Source organism: Odocoileus virginianus, chromosome 10 (genome assembly GCF_023699985.2).
Source record: "Odocoileus virginianus isolate 20LAN1187 ecotype Illinois chromosome 10, Ovbor_1.2, whole genome shotgun sequence".
Classification (NCBI taxonomy): Eukaryota; Metazoa; Chordata; class Mammalia; order Artiodactyla; family Cervidae; genus Odocoileus; species Odocoileus virginianus.
This window is the reverse complement of record NC_069683.1, coordinates 57,481,116-57,504,793: the sequence shown is the minus strand read 5'-3', so window position 1 is coordinate 57,504,793 and position 23,678 is coordinate 57,481,116. Positions and strand designations below refer to the sequence as shown.

Below are 23,678 nucleotides of genomic sequence, written 5' to 3'. Positions count from 1 at the left end.
TGATTTCTCTGCCTTTTGTAAATCTAGCTAGTACATCTGGAAGTTCTCGGTTCATGTACTTCTGAAGCCTAGCTTGAAGGATTTTGAGCACTACCTTGCTAGCATGTGAAATGAGCACAACTATATGGTAGTTTGAACATTCTTTGGCATTGACTTTCTTTTGGAATGGAAGGAAAACTGAACTTTTTCAGTCAGATGGCCATTGTTGAGTTTTCCAAATTTGCTGGCATATTGAGTGTAGCACTTTAACAGCATCATGTTTTAGGATTTGAAATAGCTCAGCTGGAATTCCATCACCTCCACTAGCTTTGTTTGTAGTTCAGTTCGGTTCAGTCGCTCAGTCGTTTCTGACTCTTTGCGACTCCATGAACCGCAGCATGTCAGGCCTCCCTGTCCATCACCAACTCCCAGAGTCTACCCACATCCATGTCCATTGAGTCGGGGATGCCATCAAACCATCTCATCTTCTGTCGTCCCCTTCTCTTCTTGCCCTCAATCTTTCCCAGCATCAGGGACTTTTCCAATGAGTCAGCTCTTTGCATCAGGTGGCCAAAGTACTGGAGTTTCAGCTTCAACATCAGTCCTTCCAATGAACACCCAGGACTTATCTCCTTCAGGATGGACTGGTTGGATCTCCTTGCAGTCCAAGGGACTCTCAAGAGTCTTCTCTAACACCACAGTTGAAAAGCATCAATGCTCAGTTTTCTTCACAGTCCAGTTCTCACGTCCATACATGACCATTGGAAAAACCATAGCCTTGACTAGACAGACCTTTGTTGGCAAAGTAATGTCTCTGCTTTTTAATATGCTGTCTAGGTTGTTCATAACTTTCCTTCCAAGGAGAAAGCGTCTTTTAATTTCATGGCTGCAATCACCATCTGCAGTGATTTTGGAGCCCAGAAAAATAAAGTCAGCCACTGTTTCCACTTTCCCCATCTATTTCCCATGAAGTGATGGGACCAGATGTCATGATCTTAGTTTTCTGAATGTTGAGCTTTAAGCCAACTTTTTCACTCTCCTCTTTCACTTTCATCAAGAGGCTTTTTAGTTTCTCTTCACTTTCTGCCATGAGGGTGGTATCATCTGCATATCTGAGATTATTGATATTTCTCCCAGCAATCTTGATTCCAGCTAGTACTTCATCCAGCCCAGTATTTCAAATTGCCAACATCCACTGGATCATAGAAAAAGCAAGAAAATTCCAGAAAAACATCTACTTCTGCTTCACTGACTATGCTAAAGTATTTGACTGTGTGGATCACAGTCAAACTGTGGAAAATTCTTAAAGAGATGGGAATACCAGACCACCTTACCTGCCTCCTGAGAAATCTGTATGCAGGTCAAGAAGGAACAGTTTTAGAACTGGACATGGAACAACGGACTGGTTCCAAATTGGGAAAAGAGTACGTTAAGGCCGTATATTGTCATTCTGCTTGTTTAAGTTATATGCAGAGTACATCATGCGAAATGCCGGGCTGGATGAAGCATAAACTGGAATTAAGACTGCCATGAGAAATATCACTAACCTCAGATGATCATATCAGTTGTGATTAAAGATTATTTTAGTTCTTCTTTTCCAATCTCAGTCTCTCTCCCACAATTCCACCCTGCCACCCTTATTGTGCTAACGAGGACATCCAGTGCAACGTTGTGAAGAAGTAGTGAGTGCAGACATCTGATCTTAGAGAGAAAGCATTCAGCCACTCACCATTAGGTATCATGTTGGCTGCAGGCTTTTCATAGATGCTCTTCATCAAGTTGAGGAGGCTCATATCTATTCTTAATTTGCCAAGAATTTTAATTACAAATGTTAGCTAGACTTTTCTAAATACTTTTTCTGCATCTTTTTGAAATCATCATATCCAGTTTTCTTTTTTAAGTCTGCTAATTTGGTGAATTGCATTGATTGATTTCCAACCAATCTTGTATTCCAAGGATAAACTCCATTTGTTTATAATGTTACTTATTATCATGTTCATAAGAGAATATTGGTTTGTTATTTTTTGTTTTTTTCCCTCATAAATCTTGAGTAGTTTTTTATCTGATAACACTAGTCTCATAGAAAATGATATAAATTTTCCTGTAAGTACTTCTTTAGCTGCATTTCCCCAATTTTAGTATGCTGTTTTCATTTTTTATTAACCAAAAATATTTTCAAGTTCCTTTTGTGACTTTGACTTATGGATTATTTGAAGATATGCTGTTTAATATCCAAGTATTTGGAGGTTTTCCAGAAATCAAGAAATGTTTCTGTTATTTTACTCTGTTTTAAATTATTTCTAGCGGGGCGGGCTCTCGCGCCCCAGCGCACGTCCAGGCGCCGAGACCCTGTCGTTGGGCCTCAGCCCGGGGTCTCCAGCAGTGAGCGAGGCAGCATGTTGAGGCGCAGCTTGGAAAACCGGGATGCTCAGACCAGACAACTGCAAGATGCTGTCACCAATGTGGAGAAACATTTCGGAGAGCCGTGCCAGATCTTCGCTGCGTACGTGCGGAAAACCGCCCGACTGCGAGACAAAGCGGACCTCCTGGTGAACGAAATCAACGTGTATGCCTCTACTGAGACCCCGCACTTAAAGCAGGGCCTGAAAAACTTTGCGGACGAGTTTGCCAAACTTCAGGATTATCGACAAGCCGAGGTTAGAAGACTTGAAGCCAAAGTAGCTGAACCTTTGAAAGCTTATGGAACCATTGTAAAAATGAAGCGAGATGATCTCAAAGCAACATTAACAGCAAGGAATCGAGAAACTGAACAGTTAACTCAGTTAGAAAGAACACGTCAGAGAAATCCATCTGATCGACATGTTATTTCACAGGCAGAAACTGAATTACAAAGAGCTACAATGGATGCTACCCGAACAACTCGTCATCTGGAGTAAACTATTGACAATTTTGAAAAGCAGAAAATAAAGGATATAAAGACTATATTTTCAGAATTTATCACTATTGAAATGTTATTTCACGGCAAAGCTTTAGAGGTCTACACTGCTGCCTACCAAAATATACAAAAGATTGATGAAGAAGAAGATTTAGAGGTTTTCCGACATTCTCTGTATCCCCAAGATTATCCATCCCGTTTAGATATTGTAAGAGCAAATTCGAAGTCACCTCTTCAAAGATCATTGTCAGCTAAGTGTGTATCTGGAACAGGACAGGTATTGACCTGTCGACTAAGAAAGGATCAGCAAACAGAAGAAGATGATGAAGAGGATGAAGACTTAGATGTTACAGAAGAAGAAAATTAAATTTCTTAAGTAAATTTTGCATTTCCATTTTCATCTTAAATGACCTGGAATCCAGAATTACTAAAACTGAAAAACATAATACTGGCTTGATACGTTAAACCTCAAATGAAATGCTATTGGAAATGTAGAAATTATTAAAGGAAATTTATGCCAACCAAAAATGGAAGTTTTAAAAAATATTACCCATCAGTCATTTCAACATTTCTATCTAGCATCATACTATCTTTTTTATAGGTGCCATTGTTTTTTAAAAACAATGTATTTTGGCACTGTTTCAAATTAATGCACTAACCTAGTTGGTTGTAGTAGGTAAATAACAACAAAAAGAGATTTAACAATTCCACTTACTTCCTTTAGATTAAGACACCATGCTTTCAACACCAGAACAGGGTCCTAGATAGTCATTCTGATTAAATACAAATTTTATTCCATAAAAAAAATAAATTATTTCTAATATCATCATGATTAGAAAACTTCCTTTGTATGATTTTAATTCTTTTAAATTTATAGATATTTATTTCATGACCCAGAATATGGTGTATTTTGGTGAAGGTTTTTCATGTGCACTTGAAAAGAATCTGTTTTCTTTGGTTGAGTTCAGCGCTCTAGCCAATTATGTCAAGTTGGTTGATAGTGTTACTCCAACCTTCTATAGCTTTACTAATTTATTGTCCACTTTAGGCAAACTTTCTCTGGTTGTGGCCAGCAGAGGCTACTCTTTGTTGCAGTGTGTGGGCTTCTCATTGCTGTGGCTTTTCTTGTCATGGAGCACAGGCTCTGGGTACACAGGCTTCAGTAGTTGCAGCTCACAGGTTAAACAGTTGTGACCTGCATGCTCTAGAATGCAGGCTCAGTAGTTATCACACATTGGCTTAATTGCACCACAGCATGTGGAATCTTTCTGGACCAGGGATTGAACTCGTGTCTCTTGCATTGGTAGGCATTTCTTTTCCACTGCACCACCAGGGAAGTCCAGTAATTTTATCATATTTGATGAAGTTTTTCAATATAAGAGAAAAGGAGTATAATTGTGGAATCAGGAACTTAAGTATAACTTGATTGGCAACATCAATATTAGCTTATTACTTTGCAGTATAAAAATGTAATACCTATCATTTAAAAAATTGTGGTAAAAATGACATAAAATTTATCATCTTAACTATTTATCTTGACTATTTTTAAGTGTATAGTTCAGTAGTTAGTTAATTACTTTTTAAAGAGGTTTAAGTAGTAAGAAGAACATTTACTTACACAGTTACCATTTTTGGTGTTCTTCATTCTTGTATGGATCTAAATTTTTACTTAGAATCACTTTTCTTCTTCAGCTTTTATCTATCTGAAAAGTTTTCCGGCCTTTTTATTTTATTTTATTTTATTAATTTATTTAGTTTAATTGAAGGCTAGTTACTTTACAATATTGTAGTGAATTTTGCCATTCCTTTGACATGAATCAGCCATGGGTGTTTGGCCGAGTTGGCTGATATTATTTTTTCTTCTCAGGATATTTTCCTGCTTCTTTGAATGCATGGCAATTGATTACTACATGGTAGACACTGTTAATTTTATATGATTTAGAGCACTGAAGTGTTTTTGGATTCCTTTAAATATCTGAGGGCTTTGTTTTTGTATGTATGTGGTGTGTGCTCAGTTGCTCAGTCATGTTTGACTCTCTGCAACTCCCTGGGCTGTAGTCTACCAAGCTCCTCTGTCTGTGGGATGTCCCAGGCAAGAATACGGGAGTGGGTTGCCATTCCCTTCTCCACTGTTCTTATACACTGTCAAGTAAACTGGGGTATGATTTGAGTCCTTTGTGACTTGCTTTTGATATTTGTTAGATAGGTGCAGAATACTTTTTAGTGTAATCCTTACATGTCAGTTTCTTTAGGGGACATAAAAAGATTGAGAATGGTATAGAGTAAGTCTAGAAGGTCGTATTAGTGAAGTTGCTTCAGTTGTGTCCAACTATTTGCGACCCCAAGGACTGTAGCCTGCCACGCTCCTCCGTCCATGGGATTTTTCTAGGCAAGAATACTGGAGTGGGTTGCCACTTCCTTCTCCAGGGGATCTTCCTAACCCAGGGATTGAATCTGGTTCTCCTGCATTGCAGGCAGACTCTTTACCATCTGAGCCACCAGGGAATACCTATGCCTGGTGAATAAGTCATATTAATCTCAAATATTAAAGTAAATGCTGATTTTCATCTCATGTGGCAAAAGATTGTGATTTCCTTGAGGTCAAAGAGAATTTGTCTTTTTCCACTTATATCTTAGATATTAACAGTCTCTAGCAAACATTTATTAAATATTTGCTTTCTATGTATTTTTAAAAAATAACTGTAATCTTTCATCTTATTTTTGAAATAACATGTAGCTATTTTTACTAGTGATAGCAATTTTTGAAAACAACTATATACTTCTTTAATAATTCTAAGTATTTCATCAACTTACATTTGCTGCATCCATTCTATTTTTCTAATTTTTCTTTTCTTTTCCATATCTTGCCTTCTCTTCAGTTTGGAGAAGTGGAATTCACTTTCCTTTTTGTCTCCCATGATCACATTTTCAGCAGGCCTCAAAAACTATTGAGAAATGAAAAATGAATACACAAAATATTAAATTACTGATTGTGAGGTAATCTGACTATAAATAAGAACTTCTGTGTGTTCAGTAGGAATATACCAAGATAGAAATAGAGGAGAGGATAGACCCTTTTAAGATATTTCTAATTGAGTGAATAGCACATTGAGCCTTAAGAGCACATGCCATAGAAAAACTAAAAAGGATTAGTATACTGAGGTACTATTTAATAAGTACTTGTTGAATGAATAAGTGAATAGACATATTCTAGGGGTGTTTTAGTTTCTCATAAGAACACAGCCGAGCAGTAGGTGCTACTGACTTTTTAAGACTCTAATCCTCAGTACTTTGCCACCAAAGTACTGATGGCCTTTGATGGGAAAAGCCAACTCACTGGAAAAGAAAAGACCCTGATGCTGGGAAAGATTGAGGGTAACAGGAGAAGAGAATGACAGAGGATGAGATGGTTGGATGGCATCACCGACTCAATGGACATGAGTTTGAGCAAACTCAGGGAGATAGTGAAGGACATGGAAGCCTGGCATGCTACAGTTCATGGGGTCACAAAGAGTCAGACACAACTTAGCAACTGAACAATAACAACAAATCCTCAAGGAATATGGGCACCCTCCAAGAATACAGAAGTCTCACCACTGTATCCTAAGACTTCATGCTGCTGCTGCTAAGTCGCTTCAGTCGTGTCCGACTCTGTGCGACCCCATAGACGGCAGCCCACCAGGCTCCCCCGTCCCTGGGATTCTCCAGGCAAGAATACTGGAGTAGGTTGCCATTTCCTTCTCCAGTGCATGAAAGTGAAAAGTCAAAGTGAAGTCGCTCAGTCGTGTCCAACTCCTAGCGACCCCATGGACTGCAGCCTACCAGGCTCCTCCGTCCATGGGATTTTCCAGGCAAGAGTACTGGAGTGGGATGCCATTGCCTTCTCGGAAACTTTGTGATTTCCACTGTATGATGCTTTATACTAGCTGGTTGCTTGTTTTTCTATTTTCAGTTCATTCCTCCTCCCTAACCACATACACATTAAATAACAAAGAGGAGAGTTTATCCCCCAAAACACTCAGAATCTGCCCTATTAAAGCACTGTACTGAAATATCCTGTTTACTTGACTCTCTCCTTAATTAAAAGGCAAACTACTTGAGTGGAGGAATATTTTTATTTACCACTGCTTCTTAAGAATCTAGTAAAATGCCATACATCTAACTGGTATGCAATAAAATTTGTTGACTGAATGAATTCACACTTTGATCATTTTTCATACTTAGTATATTCAATATACCACATTCTACAATCTGTGTATCAGAGACTGAGGGATTTGAATGAAGATACTTGAGGCCATATAAACAAACATCCAGAACTATACAACTAGATAATGTTAACTTTTAGAATATAAGTTTACAAATATCCCTGGATAAAAAAATACTTCCACTAAAAGGAGATTAAACAAACATGTCTATAGAAAAATTCTCAAATCACATATATGCATTAGGAACCATGTATATTTAAAATCATTCTGTTCAGTTCATATAAATACATGTTATATTTTCCAACACCATGAAAACCCAAGTGATTTCCCACTAGGGTCTGCTGTTACAAGCTATGTAGAGAAAATGGGATATTAATCTCAAGAACACCCATTTCTTGTCCAGGGATTAATTAGAGTCAATAACATCTTCAGATTTGCTTTATTATAAAGATGGGTAATTGGTGAGTGCCAGAGAGTATCTAATGATGGTCTGGACTCAAAGCTGATTATTAAAAGCAGAAGTATATGTTAAAAAAAAGATATTGCTGAATCTTGAAGTATACTAGTAGCCTCAGAGTAATTAAGCAAATTTTATCAGTTAAATTAGTAGAATTTATTATTTAAAATAAATTTGAAAATTAACTTTCAGAAAGGCAGATAGGTTTCTAATCATATAACATAGAAAATTATTAATATTTATCTGTTCTTACTGTCTCACAAACAGGCCTCCAGCCATTGTTCTCTATACGACGATACCAGCCACTATAATCCTCTTCCTGAAGATCATCACTTTTAATATGAGATGTATGTTTTGCTGGAAGTTTTGTGTAGTCTCTAGGGCTATTAGCACACAGATCTTCAATATGTCTGTGAGTGAAAATTTTATAGTATATTTCAGGTGGAAATTTAACCTGTAGATGGAAAAGTTAAAAGAACCATGTCAATTTAATTAGGAAAATGGTCTATGTTTTTAAAAATTACATCTTTTAAATTCCATACAAATGTGCTTTAATACTACTAAGTAAGAATTTATCCATACTTACACCACCTAATCTGAATCGTACATTAATACCAGCAGCAGCATCTAGAAGTTCTGCCTAAAAAAAAAAAATTAGTCTTCAACATTCTGTATATATCAGTTCATAATTTCTCACTCTATTATATTAAATAACTACTGAATATTGATTACTTATGCAATAGATGAAGTGAATAAACCTCAAACAGTTAATTTTAAATTAGAAAGTATCAGAATTTATTTTCTTATAGATACTCAATGAGTAAAACAATTTACATGATAACTGGGAAAATTATACCAAACTATGTTTCCTTTCTATGTAATGTAAAAGTTTAAGTGCCAGATGATTTGCTAGTCATAAAACAGAATTTTTTTTTAAACACCTCAAATATATGATTTTCATATTAAATATTATCTTCTAAGTTGGGAAGATCCCCTTGAGAAGCAAAAGGCTACCTCATTCCAGTATTCTGGCCTGGAGAATTCCATGGACTACAGTCCATGGGGTCGCAAAGAGTCGGACTCGACTGAGCGACTTTCACTTTTACTCTAGGTAGATTCAGAGAGAAAAATGTGACTAGTAACTCTGAGTTTAATACCAGTTGACTTTTCCTAGCTAACTTTTGATTTTAAATCAAAAATCCATGTTTAAATTTTGTAAGAATTGTATATAATTGGTCTTCTAAATTTTAGTGCCCCACATAAAATGGAAAATAGAGAAAAACAATCTTGTTCCCCAACCTGTCTCCTGATTATATTAAGTTAGATGAGAAAACAGATGTTATCTTAAATTGTTCAGCCTGAAAAACATTAGTTTTGCATAATTTTCTAAATAAAAAATTAAACACATGCACACACACATGTTCCCTGATTTATGATGGTTTAACTTACAATTTTTAATCTTTATGATGGGTGCAAAAGTGATACATATTCAGTAGAAACCATACTACTAATTTTGAATTTTGATCTTTTTCCAGATTAGTGGTACATTGTATGATACTCACTCTGTCCTGTGATGCTGGGCAGCAGCAGTGAGAGAGATAGAGTATACAAAATACTAATATCAGAAATGAAAGACAGGCTATCACTACTGATTCCAAGGACACTAAAAAGATAATGAACAAATATTATGAACAACTCTATGCCCCCAAATTGATAACCTAAACTAAATGGGCTGATTCCTTGAAAGACATAACCTATCAAAACTCACATAAGGAGAAATAGACAATCTGAATAGATCAATATCTAAGAAATTGAATTCAACAGTTAACCTTTCAAAGTATAAAACACCATGCCTATATGAGTTCATGGGTGAATTCTACCAAACATTTAAGGAAGACAGGGTAGTGGAAATTACCCAAGCTGAACAGAGAAAAAGAAAAAAAAAATTTAAATAAGGATAGCTTAGGAGACCTCTGGGACAACATGAAGCATACTGACATTTGCATTATAGGTATCCCAGAAGGAGATGAAGGAGAGAAATTGGCAGAGAATTTATTTAAAGAAGTAATAGGTAAAAAACTTCCCTAACCTGGGGAAAGAAACAGACATCAAGTTTCAGGAAGCATAGACAGTCCAAAATAAGATAAACTCTAAGAGGTCCACTACAAGGCACATTTTAATTAAAATAGCAAAAATTAAGGATAAAAGGGAACCTTAGAAGCAGGAAGGGAAAAATAACTAGTTACAGGAAAAGGATTGCCCATAAGACTACAAGCTGACTGTTCAGCAGAAACTCTGTAGGTCATACGGGTGTGGTACAATATATTCAAAGTGACAAAAGGAAAAAATCTATGACCAAGATGACTCCACCTGGCAATGCTATCATTCAAATTTGAAGTAGATACAGAGGTCTACAGGCAAGCAAAAGCTAAAGGGGTTTGGCATCACTAAACCAACTTTACAATAAACGTTAGAACGATTCCTCTAAGGGAAAACTAGAAATATAAAAACTATGCAAGAAATATAAAAATTATGAAAGGAAAAATCTCATTCTTAAAGACAAATGCATAGTAAAAGTAGTAGATCAACTACTACTAGGTAGTAGGGAGGATAAAAGACAAAAGTGGCAAAATATCTAAATTAACAATAAGGAGTTAAGGGATGTAAAAAAAAAGCTGTAAAATATATCAAAAACATTAAACATAAGGGAGTAACAAGTACAAATTCAGGGTTTTAAAATGCTTTCAAACTTAAGAGATCTTTAAATTTATATGTGTGTGTGTGTGTGTGTGTGTGTGTGTGTGTGTGTGTGTAGACACACATATACACCTCATGGTAATCACAAGCCAAAAACTTATAATAGATACACAAACAAAAAAGGAGAAAGGAACCCAAAATAACATAAAGATAGCCATTAAGTCACAAGGGATTAGAGCAAAAGAAGAAAGGAACAAAAAAGAACTATAAAAACAATCAGAAAATAATTAACAAATGGTAATAACAACATACTTGTGAGTAATTACTTTAAATGAAAATGGACTAAATGCTCCAATCAAAAGACATAGGGTGGCGGATGCAAAATGGATACAAAACAAGACTCTACAACTGATCCACTTAAGATCTAGAGACACATCCAGACTGAAAGAGAGGGGATGTAAAAAGGTATTCTACACAATGTAAATCAAAAGAAAGTCAGGTAGGAATACTCATATCAGACTACATAGACTTTAAAACAAAGATGGCATCAAGAGACAAAGAAGGATGATGCATAATGATAAAAGGATCCATACAAAAAGAATATAAAACAATTTTAAATATAGATGCACTCAGTACAGGAACACTTAAGTATATAAAGCAAACATTAATGGATATAAAGAAAGAAATGGACAGTAACACATTAATAACAGGGGACTTTAACACTCCATTTTCAAGAATGGACAGATCATTTGGCCAGATCAGTCAGAAAACACTGGCCTTAAAGAGCTCTCTCTCTTCTTCTCTTGATGTGTCTGGATACCGTGTCATCAGTTTAGTGTTTTTCAAAGTAGCACCTCTTAGTTTCATTAATCTTTCCTGGTTTTTTGGGTTTATATTTCACTAATTTCTGCTCTGATCCTCATGATTTCATTTCTTTTATAAATTTTGGGTTTTGTTTTTCTTTTTCTAGCTCTTTTAGATGTAAAAGAAAAGGTGCTCAACATTGCTAATCATTAGAGAAATGCAAGTCAAATCCACAATGAGATATCCCACACTATCAGAATGATAGTTCTTCGTCAAAAAAAAGGGACAGGGCTCAAATCAACAAAATTATGAATGAAAAAGGAGAAACTACAAGTGAATCCTTTGCAGAAATACAAAGGATCATAAGAGACTACTACAAGCAACTATTATGCCAATAAAATTGACAGACTGGAAGAAATGAACAAATTCTTGGAAAGGTACAATTTTCAAAGACTGAACCAGGAAGAATTAGAAAATATTAACAGACCAATCACAAGCAATGAAATTAAAACTATAATTAAAACTCTTCCAACAAACAAAAATCTAGGACCAAATAGCTTCACAGGAAAATTCTATCAAATATTTAGAGAAAAGCTAACACCTATTCTTCTCAAAGTCTTCCAAAAAACTACAGAGGGCCATTATTACTATCACCCTCATACCAAAAGCAGACAAATGTATCACAAAAAAGGAAAATTACAGACCAATAACATTAATGAACATAGATGCAAAAATCCCCAACATAATACTAGTAAACAGAATCTCACAGCACATTAAAAACATAATATACCATGATCAATTGGGATTTATCCAAGGGATATAATGATTCATCAATATATGCAAATCAATCAATGTGATATACCATATTAAAAAGTAAAGATTAAAAAATATGATCATCTCAAGAGATGCAGATGATACTTTTGACAAAATTTAACACCCATTTATCATAAAAATTCTCCAGAAAATGGGCATAGAGGGAAACTACCTAAATATAATAAAGGCCATATACAACAAACCCACAACTAACAACATTCTAACTGGTGAAAAAGTGAAAGCATTTCCTTTAGGATCAGGAACAGAGAAGCATATAGACCCTTGAACTTTTTTTGGAAACAGTTTTAGAAGTCCTAACCATGGCAATTGGAGAAGAAAAGAAATAAAAGTAATCCAAATTGGAGAAGGAGAAGTAAAATTGTCACTGTTGCAGATGACATGATGTGACACCTGGAAAATCCTAAAGATACCACCAGAAAACTACTCAGCTCAGTTCAGTTCAGCTGCTCAGTCACGTCCGAATCTTTACAACCCCATGAACTGCAGCACACCAGGCTTCCCTGTCCATCACCAACTCTAGGAGCTTGCTCAGACTCACGTCCACCCAGCTGGTGATGCCATACAACCATCTCATTTTCTGTCGTCCCCTTCTCCTCCTGCCTTCAATCTTTCCTAGCATCCGGATCTTTTCCAATGAGTCAGTCTTCGCATAGGTGGCCAAAGTATTGGAGCTTCAGCTTCAGCATCAGTCCTTCCAATGAATATTCAGGACTGATTTCCTCTGGGGTTGACTGGTTGGATCTCCTTGCAGTCCAAAGAACTCTCAAGAGTTTTCTCCAACATCACAGCTCAAAAGCATCAATTCTTCAGTGCTCAGCTTCCTTCATGGTCCAACTCTCACATCCATACATGACTACTGGAAAATCATAGCCTTGACTACACGGACCTTTGTTGGCAAAGTAATGTCTCTGCTTTTTAATATGCTATCTAGGTTAGTCATAGCTTTTCTTCCAAGGAGCAAGTGTCTTTTAATTTCATGGTTACAGTCATCATCTGCAGTGATTTTGGAGCCAAGAAAAATAAAGTCTGTCACTGCTTCCATTGTTTCCCCATCTATTTGCCATGAAGTGATGGGACCAGATGCCATGATCTTAGTTTTCTAAATGTTGAGTTTAGAGCCAGCTTTTTCACTCTCCTCTTTCCCTTTCATCAAAAGGCTCTTTATTTCTTCTTCACTTACTGCCATAAGGGTGGTGTCATCAGCATATCTGAAGTTATTGCTATTTCTCCCAGCAATCTTGATTCCAGCATGTGCTTCATCCAGCCTGGCATTTTGCATGATGTACTCTGCATATAAGTTAAATAAGCAGGGTGACAACATACAGACTTGACATACTCCTTTCACAATTTGGAACAAGTCCTGGTTCTAACTGTTGTTTCTTGACCTGCATACAGATTTTTCAGGAGGCAGGTAAGGTGGTCTGGTATTCCAATCTCTTGAAGAATTTTCCACAGTTTGTTGTGATCCATACAGTCAAAGGTTTAGGCATAGTCAATAAAGCAGACAAAGATGTTTTTCTGGAACTCTCTTGCTTTTTCTATGATTCAATGGATGTTGACAATTTGATCGCTGGTTCCTCTGCCTCTTCTAAATCCAGCTTGAACATATGGAAGTTCTCAGTTCACGTACTGTTGAAGTCTAACTTGGAGAATTTTGAGCATTATTTTGTTAGTGTGTGAGATGAGTACAATTGTGCAGTAGTTTGAACACTCTTTGGCATTGCCTTTCTTTGGGACTGAACTGAAAACTGACTTTTCCAGTCCTGTGTCCACAGATGAGTTTTCCAAATTTGCTGGCATATTGAGTGCAGCACTTTCACAGCATTGTCATCTAGGATTTGAAATAGCTCAGCTGGAATTCCATCACCTCCACTAGCTTTGTTTGTAGTGATGCTTCCTAAGGCCCACTTGACTTTGCACTCCAGGACATCTGGCTCTAGGTGAGTGATCACACCATCATGGTTATCTGGGTCATGAAGATCTTTTTTGCATAATTCTTCTGTGTATTCCTGCCACCTTTTCTTAATATCTTCTGCTTCTGTTAGGTCCATACCATTTCTGTCCTTATTGTGCCCATCTTTGCATGAAATATTCCCTTGGTATCTCTGGTTTTCATAAAAAGATCTCGTCTTTCCCATTCTATTTTTTCCTCTATTTCTTTTATTGATTACTAAAGAAGGCTTTCTTATCTGTCCTTGCTGTTCTTTGGAATGTTGCCTTCAAATGGATATATCTTTCCTTTTATCCTTTGCCTTTAGCTTCTCTTCTTTTTTAGCTATTTGTAAGACTTCCTCAGAAAACCATTTTGCCTTTTCACATTTCTTTTTCTTGGGGATGGTTTTGATCACTGCCTCCTATACAATGTCATGAACCTCTGCCCATAGTTCTTCAGGCATCTGTCTATCAGATCTAATCCCTTGAATCTATTTGTCACTTCCACTGTATAATCGTAAGGGATTTGATTTAGGTCATACCTGAATAGTCTACTGGTTTTCCCTACTTTGTGCAATTTAAGCCTGAATTTGGCAATAAGGGGTTCATGATCTGAGCCACAGTCAGCTCCTGGTCTTCTTTTTGCTGATTGTATAGAGTTTCTCCATCTCTGACTGCAAAAAATATAATCAATCTGATTTTCAGTATTGACCATCTGGTAATGTCCATGTGTAGAGTCATCTCTTGTGTTGTTGGAAGAGGGTGTTCACCTCTTGGACTGCAAGGAGATCCAACCAGTCCATCCTAAAAGAGATCAGTCCTGAATATTCATTGGAAGGACTGATGCTGAAGCTGAAACTCCAATACTTTGGCCACCTCATGCGGAATGTTGACTCATTGAAAAAGACCTTGATGCTGGGAGGGATTGGGGGCAGGAGAAGAAGGGGACGACAGAGGATGAGATGGCTGGATGGCATCACCGACTCGATGGACATGAGTTTGAGTAAATTCCGGGAGTTGGTGATGGACAGGGAGGCCTGGCGTGCTGCGGTTCATGGGGTTGCAAAGAGTCGGACACGACTGAGTGACTGAACTGAACTGAACTGAATATTCCATTGTATGTATACACCACAGCTTCTTTATCTATTTATCTGTCCATGGACATCCAGGCTGCTTCCCTGTTCTAGCTGTTAGTGCTGCAGTGAATATTGAGGTACATGCACCATTTTCAATTATGGTTTTCTCAGGGTATAATCCTAGTAGTGGGATTGTTGGGTCATATGATACTTCTAAAGGCTTCCCAGGAACAACCTGCCTGCCAATGCGGGAGTCATAAGAGATGTGGGTTCGAGCCCCGGTCAGAAAGACCCCCTGGAAGGGGAAATGGCAAACCACTCCAGTGTTGTTGCCTGGAGAATCCCTGAACGGAGGAGGCCAGAGGGCTACAATCCATAGGGTCACAAAGAGTTAGACAAGACTGAAGTGACTGAGCACTCAAACACCCATGGTAGTTTTACTCCTAGTTTTTTAAGGAATCTCCATACTGTTCTCCTGAAACTCTAATACTTTGGCCTCCTGATGCAAAGAGCTGACTCATTTGAAAAGACCCTGATGCTGGGAAAGACTGAGGGCAGGAGGAGAAGGGGACGACAGAGGATGAGATGGTTGGATGGCATCACCGACTCAATGGACATGAATTTGGGTGGACTCTGGGAGTTGGTGATGGACAGGAAGGCCTGGCATGCTGTGGTTCATGGGGTCGCAAAGTCAGACATGACTGCATGACTGAACTGACACTGTTCTCCATAGTGGCTGTATCAATTTCAGTTCAGTTCAGTCGCTCAGTCGTGTCCACCTCTTTGTGACCCCATGGACTGCAGCACACCAGGCTTTCCTATCCATCACCAACTTCCAGAGCCTGCTCAAACTCATGTCCATCGAGTTGGTGATGCCATCCAACCATCTCATACTCTGTTGTCCCACTCTCCTCCTGCCTTCAATCCTTCCCAGCAACAGGGTCTTTTCCAATGAGTCAGTTCTTCACATCAGGTAGCCAAAGTATTACATTCCCCCCAACAGTGCAAAAGCAGGATTTTTTTGACCCACCTCCTTGAGTTAGGAAAAAAAAATTTTTAATGGGACCTTAAAGCTTTTGCACACAAAGAAAACCATAAATGAGATGAAAAGATAGTCCTCAGAATATGAGAAAATATTTGCAAACAAAGCAATGAATGAAGGATTAATCTCCAAAATATACAAACAGCTCGTGGAACCCAATATAAAAAAAAACAAACAGAAAACCCAGTCAAAAAAATGGGTGGAAAACCTAAACAGACATCTCTCCAAACATGAGAAACTGATGACAAAAGGCACATAAAAAGATGCTCAACATCGCTAATTATTCAGTTCAGTTCAGTTCAGTCGCTCAGTCATGTCCAACTCTTTGCAACCCCATGAACCGCAGCACGCCAGGCCTCCCTGTCCATCACAAACTTCCAGAGTTTACTCAAACTCAAGTCCATTGAGTCGTTGATGCCATCCAGCCATCTCATCCTCTGTCGTCCCCTTCTCTTCCTGCCCCCAATCCCTCCCAGCATCAGGGTCTTTTCAAATGAGTCAACTCTTCGCATGAGGTGGCCAAAGTATTGGAGTTTCAGCTTCAGCATCAGTCCTTCCAATGAACACCCAGGACTGATCTCCTTTAGGATGGACTGGTTGGATCTCCTTGCAGTCCAAGGGACTCTCAAGAGTCTTCTCCAACACCATAGTTCAAAAACATCAATTCTTCAGTGCTCAGCTTTCTTCAGTCGAGTTCTCACATCCATACATGACCACTGGAAAAATCATAGCCTTGACTAGACAAACCTTTGTTGGCAAAGTAATGTCTCTGCTTTTTATTATGCTATCTAGGTTGGTCATAACTTTCCTTCCAAGGAGTAAGCGTCTTTTAATTTCATGGCTGCAAGCACCATCTGCAGTGATTTTGGAGCCCCCAAAAATAAAGTCTGACACTGTTTCCACTGTTTCCCCATCTATTTCCCATGAAGTGCTAATTATTAGAGAAATGCAAATCAAAAGTACAACAGAAGCATCATCTTATACTGGTCAGAATGGCCATCATCAAAAATATCTACAAGCACAGAGTGAAGTAAGCCAGAAAGATAAAGACCATTACAGTATACTAACACATATATATGGAATTTAGAAGATGGTAACGATAACCCTATATGCAAAACAGAAAAAGAGACTCAGATGTATAGAACAGACTTGTGGACTCTGGGAGAAGGTGAGGGTGGGATGTTTCAAGAGAGCAGCATTGAAACATGTATATTATCTAGGGTGAAACAGATCACCAGCCCAGGTTGGGTGCATGAGACAAGTGCTCGGGCCTGGTGCACTGGGAAGACCCAGAGGGATCGGGTGGAGAGGGAGGTGGGAGGGAGGACCGGGATGGGAAGTACATGTAAATCCATGGCTAATTCATTTCAATGTATGACAAAAACTACTGTAATGATGTAAAGTAATTAGCCTCCAACTAATAAAAATAAATGGAAAAAAAATATCTACAAGCAATAAATGCTAGAGAGGATGTGGAGAAAAGGGAGCCCTCTTGCACTGTTGATGGGAATGTAAATTGATTTAGACATTGTGGAGAACAGTATGGAAACTTAAAAAGCTCCACCTTAAAGAGCTAAAAAAGAACAAGTATATGACCCAACAATCCCACTACAGGTCATATACCCTGAGAAAGCTATAATTCAAAATGACACATGTACTCCAATGTTCACTGTAGCACTATTTACAATAGCCAGGACATGGAAACCTAAATGTCCAATGACAGATGAATAGATAAAGAAGATATGCTGCATATAAACAATGGAATGGTACTCGGCCATAAAAAGAAACAGAATTGAGTCATTTGTAGAGATGTGAATGAACTAGAGTCTATCTTACAGAGTGAAGTAAGTCAGAAAGAGTAAAACAAAGATATTAACGCATATATGTGGAATCTAGAAATGTTGTACAGATTAACCCAGTTCCAGGGCAAGGGTAGAGATGCAGATGTAGAGAACAGATATGTGGACACAGGGGGAATGGGAGGGTGGGATGAATTAAGAGATTAGGATTGATGTATATACACTATCTTGTGTGAAACTGATAGTTAGTGGGAACCTTCTGTACATCACAAGGAGCTCAGCTCAGTGGTCTGTGATGACCTAGATGGGTGGGGTGGGAGGAAGGTCTAAGATAGAGTGGTTATATGTATACATATAGCTTATTCACTTCATTGTGCAACAGAAACTAATACAACATTGTAAAGCAATTATACTTCACTTGAAAAGAATAAAAAATAAAGGTATTTATACATCATGAAAAAAATATAATGTCCTTACCTCTTTAGGATTAATATATCTCACTATCTGACGTGGCTCCCCTTGTCTTCTTATGTTAATCAGACGTTTAAAGTGTTGGAATAAAGCGACATTCTAAAGGTTCAAACACATAGGATTTTACTGTTGAAACTGGGTTTTCTACCTCTAATAGCTTTTTGCCTAATTAGGGAAAAATGAATGAAAATCATGAGATAGATTTTACTGTTGTGAAATAGATTTTAGAAATATTATCCAATCACAGTTTGATTTCACAAGCCAGGTAACACTGGTATTACTCTCACAGGGGTTTACCCTTAAATTGGTAATTCTATTACCAGGAAGTGTAAATAAAATGTCCAAAACTTTGGTTGTATCACTTTTGTATAGTCCAGAGTAATGTAGGAGAAAGACAAAACACAGCCTAGTGGTTAAGTACACTAAGCATGGCAGGATATTGTCTGGGTTCAAGTGTTAGCACTTACTCACTGTGTAAGTACTTGATCCTGAACAAGCTGCGTAACCTCTGGGCTCAGTTTCTTATCTAAAGTATGGGAATGACAGTTCTATTTCATACAGCTACATTTAGGAATAAATGAGTCAAAGTTTGTAAAGCATTTAGAACAGCTTCTGGCACAGAAGAGCATTCAGCAAATATTACCTATTATCATGACAAAAGCCTCCTTATTCCTGTAGTAATTCCACTGATTTACAAACCTTATCTACTTCTCATGTTAGTGCAAATTTAGTCAAACTACTCCAAGCAATTTTTGTATCTTGAAAAGCTATCTTTGGTAACATTTTCCCTCATACCTTATTCCTCCCCAAACCCTAAATAACTCTTAAAATCTTCCCCATCCACTCCTTTCTTATATTAAATCAAATCAAATAAAGCCAAGTTGAAGTAATCCTTAACACCAATATCACAATTTGAAGTCCCACGACAATTGCCTGTGGGAGATGGTGCAGCCCATATAAACACAAATAATATTCTTTCTGAAAGGAAGATGTAATATTCTTAAGTAAAACCCCAAATTGAGTATCAAGAAGAATTTATGATGGCTTGAAATCTGAACAGTATTTTCTAAATTTGTATATTACTGTATCAAACCACTCTCAAATTCAGTGACTTAAAGCAAAAACCACTTTCTGTGGGTTGAAAGAGAACTTCTATTTTTGTGTGGAATCATGTACTTGGGCCTAGTCATTTGCCAGATCAGATGGAGTTGGGTGATTTAATATGGTCTCACCCACATATCTGGGTCTTCAGCTTGGATTGTTGGAACATCTGTGGTGACTTGGCTTCTCTCTCCACATACACTTTCAGTTTAGAGTTTCTTCACAGTGTGTAGGTTTCAAGTATGAGAGATAAAGACAGAGAGAGAGAAATTGCAAGGCCCTGTCGTGGAAGTCACACAACATCACTTAGTTAGAATTCTATTGGTAAATTCAGGACCTAGCAGGTCTCAGGAGGTCCAGTGCAAAGTGTGACCCATAGGAAGTTCCATATGTATATGGAACCTCATCCAAGAGTGGCTCAGAAGAGGAATACTTATAGGGGACAGAACTTTAAGCATCATACCCATTGTATACTATGCCTGGAAGGAAAGATGGCCAGTAATACAGATCTACAGATGGAGAATAACTGATGGTTTGGCAGGATGGTCAGGGATTTGGAAAGAAACTTGTTTTTTGGTTAGAAAATTGTTGGGGAAGAGATCAGACCCCTCCAGACCTCTCACACTTGAGCACCAACTGTGAAGATATTCATATCCCATATCAATTCTCACCAAAAAGCAATTTCAGCAGAGAAGAATATTAATAATCAAGTGGGCAAGTTGACCCATTCAGCCAGTCTTTTTTCCCTAGCCGCTGTTCTCCTTGTTCAATAGGCTCATGAACAAAATGGCCATGGCAACAGGAATGTAGGTTATTTGTGGGATCAGCAACATGAATTTTAACTCACTATATCTGGCTACTACTACTGCTGAGTGTCCACTTTGTCAAAGTAGAGGGCAACATTGATCCCCTGATATAGTCTCATTCCTTGAGGAAATTAACCAGGTTTCTTGTTGGATATCAGTTAGTCGGAACACTTTCATTACAGAAGGGGCAACACTTGATTCTCACTGAAATTGATACTTTTCATTACAGAAGGGGCAACACTTGATTCTCACTGGAATTGATACTTTATACTCCTGGATAGCTCTATATAGTCAGCAAAAACAAGACCAGTAGCTGACTGGGGCACAGATCATGAACTACTGATTGCAAAATTCAGATTTAAATAGAAGAAAGCAGGGAAAGCCACTGGACTATTCAGGTATGACTTAAATCAAATCCCTTACTATAACACAGTGGAAATGACAAAGAGATTCAAGGGATTAGATCTGATAGACAGAATGCCTGAGGAACTATGGGCAGAGGTTTGTGACACCGTATGGGAGGCAGTATTCTAAACCATCACCAAGAAAAAGAAAGGCAAAAAGGCAAAATGGTTGTCTTAGGAGGCCTTACAAATAGCTAAGAAAAGAAGAGAAGCAAAAGGCAAAGGAGAAAAGGAAGATATACCCATCTGAATGCAGAGTTTCAAAGAACAGCAAGGAGAGATAAGAAAGCCTTCCTAAATAATCAGTGCAAAGAAATAGAGGAAAACAATAGAATGGGAAAGACTAGAGATCTTTTTATGGAAACCAGAGATACCAAGGGAATATTTCATGCAAAGAAGGGCACAATAAGGACAGAAATGGTATGGACCTAACAGAAGCAGAAGATATTAAGAAGAGGTGACAAGAATACACAGAAGAACTATACAAAAAAGATCTTAATGACCCAGATAACCATGATAGTGTGATCACTCACCTAGAGCCAGACATCCTGGAATGTGAAGTCAAGCGGGCCTTAGGAAGCATCACAATGAACAAAGCTAGTGGAGGTGATGGAATTCCAGCTGAGCTATTTCAAATCCTAAAAGATGATGCTGTGAAAGTGCTGCACTCAATACATCAGCAAATTTGGAAAACTCATCCATGGTCACAGAACTGGAAAAATCAGTTTTCATTTCAGTCCCAAAGAAAGGCAATGCCAAAGAGTGTTCAAGCTACTGCACAACTGTACTCATCTCAGACACTAACAAAATAATGCTCAAAATTCTCCAAGCTAGGCTTCAACAGTACATGAATTGAGAACTTCCAGATGTTCAAGCTAGATTTAGAAAAGGCAGAGGAACCAGCAATCAAATTTTCAACATCCACTGGATCACAGAAAAAGCAAGAGAGTTCCAGAAAAACATCTATTTCTGCTTTATTGACTATGCCAAATACTTTGACTGTATGGATCACAACAAACTGTGGAAAATTCTTTAAGAGATGGGAATACCAGACCACCTAACCTGCCGCCTGAAAAATGTGTATGCGGGTCAAGAAACAACAGTTAGAACTGGGCATGTTCCAAATTGTGAAAGGAGTATGTCAAGGCTACTCACCCTACTTATTTAACTTATATGCAGAGTAAATCATGTGAAATGCCAGGCTGGATGAAGCACAAGCTGGAATCAAGATTGATGGGAAAAATATCAATAACCTCAGATATGCAGATGACACCACCCTGATGGCAGAAAGCAAAGAAGAACTAAAGAGCCTCTTGATGAAACTGAAAGGGGAGAGTAAAAAAGTTGGCTCTAAACTCAACTTTCAAAAAACTAAGATCATGGAATCTGGTCCCATCACTTCATGGCAAATAGATGGAGAAACAGTGGAAACAGTGGCTGACTTTATTTTTCTTGGCTCCAAAATCACTGCAGATGGTGACTGCAGCCATGAAATTAAAAGTTGCTTGCTTCTTGAAAGAAAAAGTATGACCAACCTAGACAGCATATTAAAAAGCAGAGACATTACTTTGCTGACAAAGGTCCATCTAATCAAAGCTATGTTTTTTACAGTAGTCTTGAATGGATATGAGAGTTGGACTGTAAAGAAAGATGAGTGCTGAAGAATTGATGCTTTTGAACTGTAGTGTTGGAGAAGACTTCTGAGAGTCCTTTGGACTAAAAGCAAATCAATTCTGAATATTCATTGGAAGGACTGATGCTGAAGCTGAAGTTCCAATACTTTGGCCATCTGATGTGAAGACTGACTCAGTGGAAAAGACCCTGATGCTGGGAAAGATTGAATGCAGGAGGGGAAGGGGATGACAGATGATTGGATGGCATCACCAACTGGATGGACATGAGTTTGAGCAAATTCCAGCAGGAAGAAGAATAAAAATCATTAAAAGATAAATACTCTTTGATGTACTCTGCATCATGCGAAATGCCGGGCTGGATAAACCACAAGCTGGAATCAGGACTGCCAGGAGAAATATCAATAACCTCGGTTATGCAGCTGGAAACTTGAAAACATTATACTAAATGAAACAGACAGAGACAAAAGGACAAATATACAAACTACCTAGAATAGACAAATTCATAGATACAGAAAGTAAAATAAAGGTTACCATGGCCTAGTGGGCAGGGATGATGGAGAGTTATTGTTCAGTAGCTACAGGAGGTTCTGTTTTAGGTGACGTAAAAGTTCTAGAAACAAATAGTGGTAATGGCTACGTAACATTGTAAATGTAATTAATGTCACTAAATTGTACACCGAAAAATGGTTGTTATGATAAATTTTATGTTATGTATATTTACCACAATAAAAAGTGAATACTAATTGTTTAAAGCAATAAAAAGAATGTCTTCTTATACTTAAAAGAAAAACGTAAGTGAAGATAATTGACAACAAAAATCACAGAAGGGGAAGATGATAAAGGGAGCTAACCTGTTTTAATATTCTTGCACTGTTCTGGAAAGGGTAAAATTACTAACTTAATGTAGGTAGAAATTAGCCAAGGATACATATTGTAAACTATAAGTCACACCATTAAAATAATATGTAACTTTTATGATAATCTATTGCTATATAGCAAACTACCCCCAAAACTTTCTGATGTTGAACAACCACCATTTTATCATGCTCAAAATTAAGAGCAGCAAATTGTGGTAGGGCATACTAAGGATGTCTGGTTTTCACTTTGAAAATGATTGAGACTTCATCTGAGATGTATTGTAAAGCTGGGGTTGGCTGATATGACTCAAGTTGTGTCTTATGTCAGAGGCCTCAATTCTAGCTATCAGTTATGTTTCTTGGCTCTTTTTATGCTACATCTGCTGGGGATGGAACACTGAAAATGGCTTTTTCATTTACGTATCTTGTAAGTGGAAAGAAATAGGTGGTAAACCTGGGGTGGCCCATCACTATTCTCTGTAGGTAGCCTTTCTATTAGGCTAGCTTGGCACGGCAGTTTCGGGACTGTGGCATCCTGTGACTGGCTTCAATCAGAATGACCATTCTATGACACAGACATAGAAACTACAATGCTTCATCCTCTTCTTTTTTCTGACTGCCTCATGTAGCTTGCAAGATCTTAGTTCCCTGGCCAAGGATCAAATCTGGACCCCCTGCAGTGGA

At 37.8% G+C, this 23,678-nt stretch overlaps 1 protein-coding gene and 1 pseudogene across 10 annotated transcripts in view; one reads left to right on the top strand and one right to left on the bottom strand.

Moving 5' to 3' along the window:
* The window catches only part of C10H11orf65 (chromosome 10 C11orf65 homolog), a 100,998-nt gene that overhangs the window by 16,417 nt on the left and 60,903 nt on the right, over positions 1–23,678 (bottom strand). For 7 of the 10 annotated variants that reach the window (XM_070473631.1, XM_070473639.1, XM_070473638.1 and 4 more), the window contains exons 3-6: positions 18,199–18,291; positions 8,124–8,177; positions 7,791–7,991; positions 5,690–5,820 (exon numbers count right to left, since the gene is read on the bottom strand). In XM_070473631.1, the coding sequence (XP_070329732.1) occupies positions 5,690–5,820; positions 7,791–7,991; positions 8,124–8,177; positions 18,199–18,291 (479 nt within the window). Of the gene's footprint in view, positions 1–5,689; positions 5,821–7,790; positions 7,992–8,123; positions 8,178–18,198; positions 18,292–19,424; positions 19,446–23,678 lie in introns of those variants that run through there. The other 3 variants (XM_020910192.2, XM_070473636.1, XM_070473637.1) reach the window with 3 other exon arrangements.
* On the top strand, positions 2,295–3,256 carry LOC110148272 (CBY1-interacting BAR domain-containing protein 1 pseudogene; annotated as a pseudogene).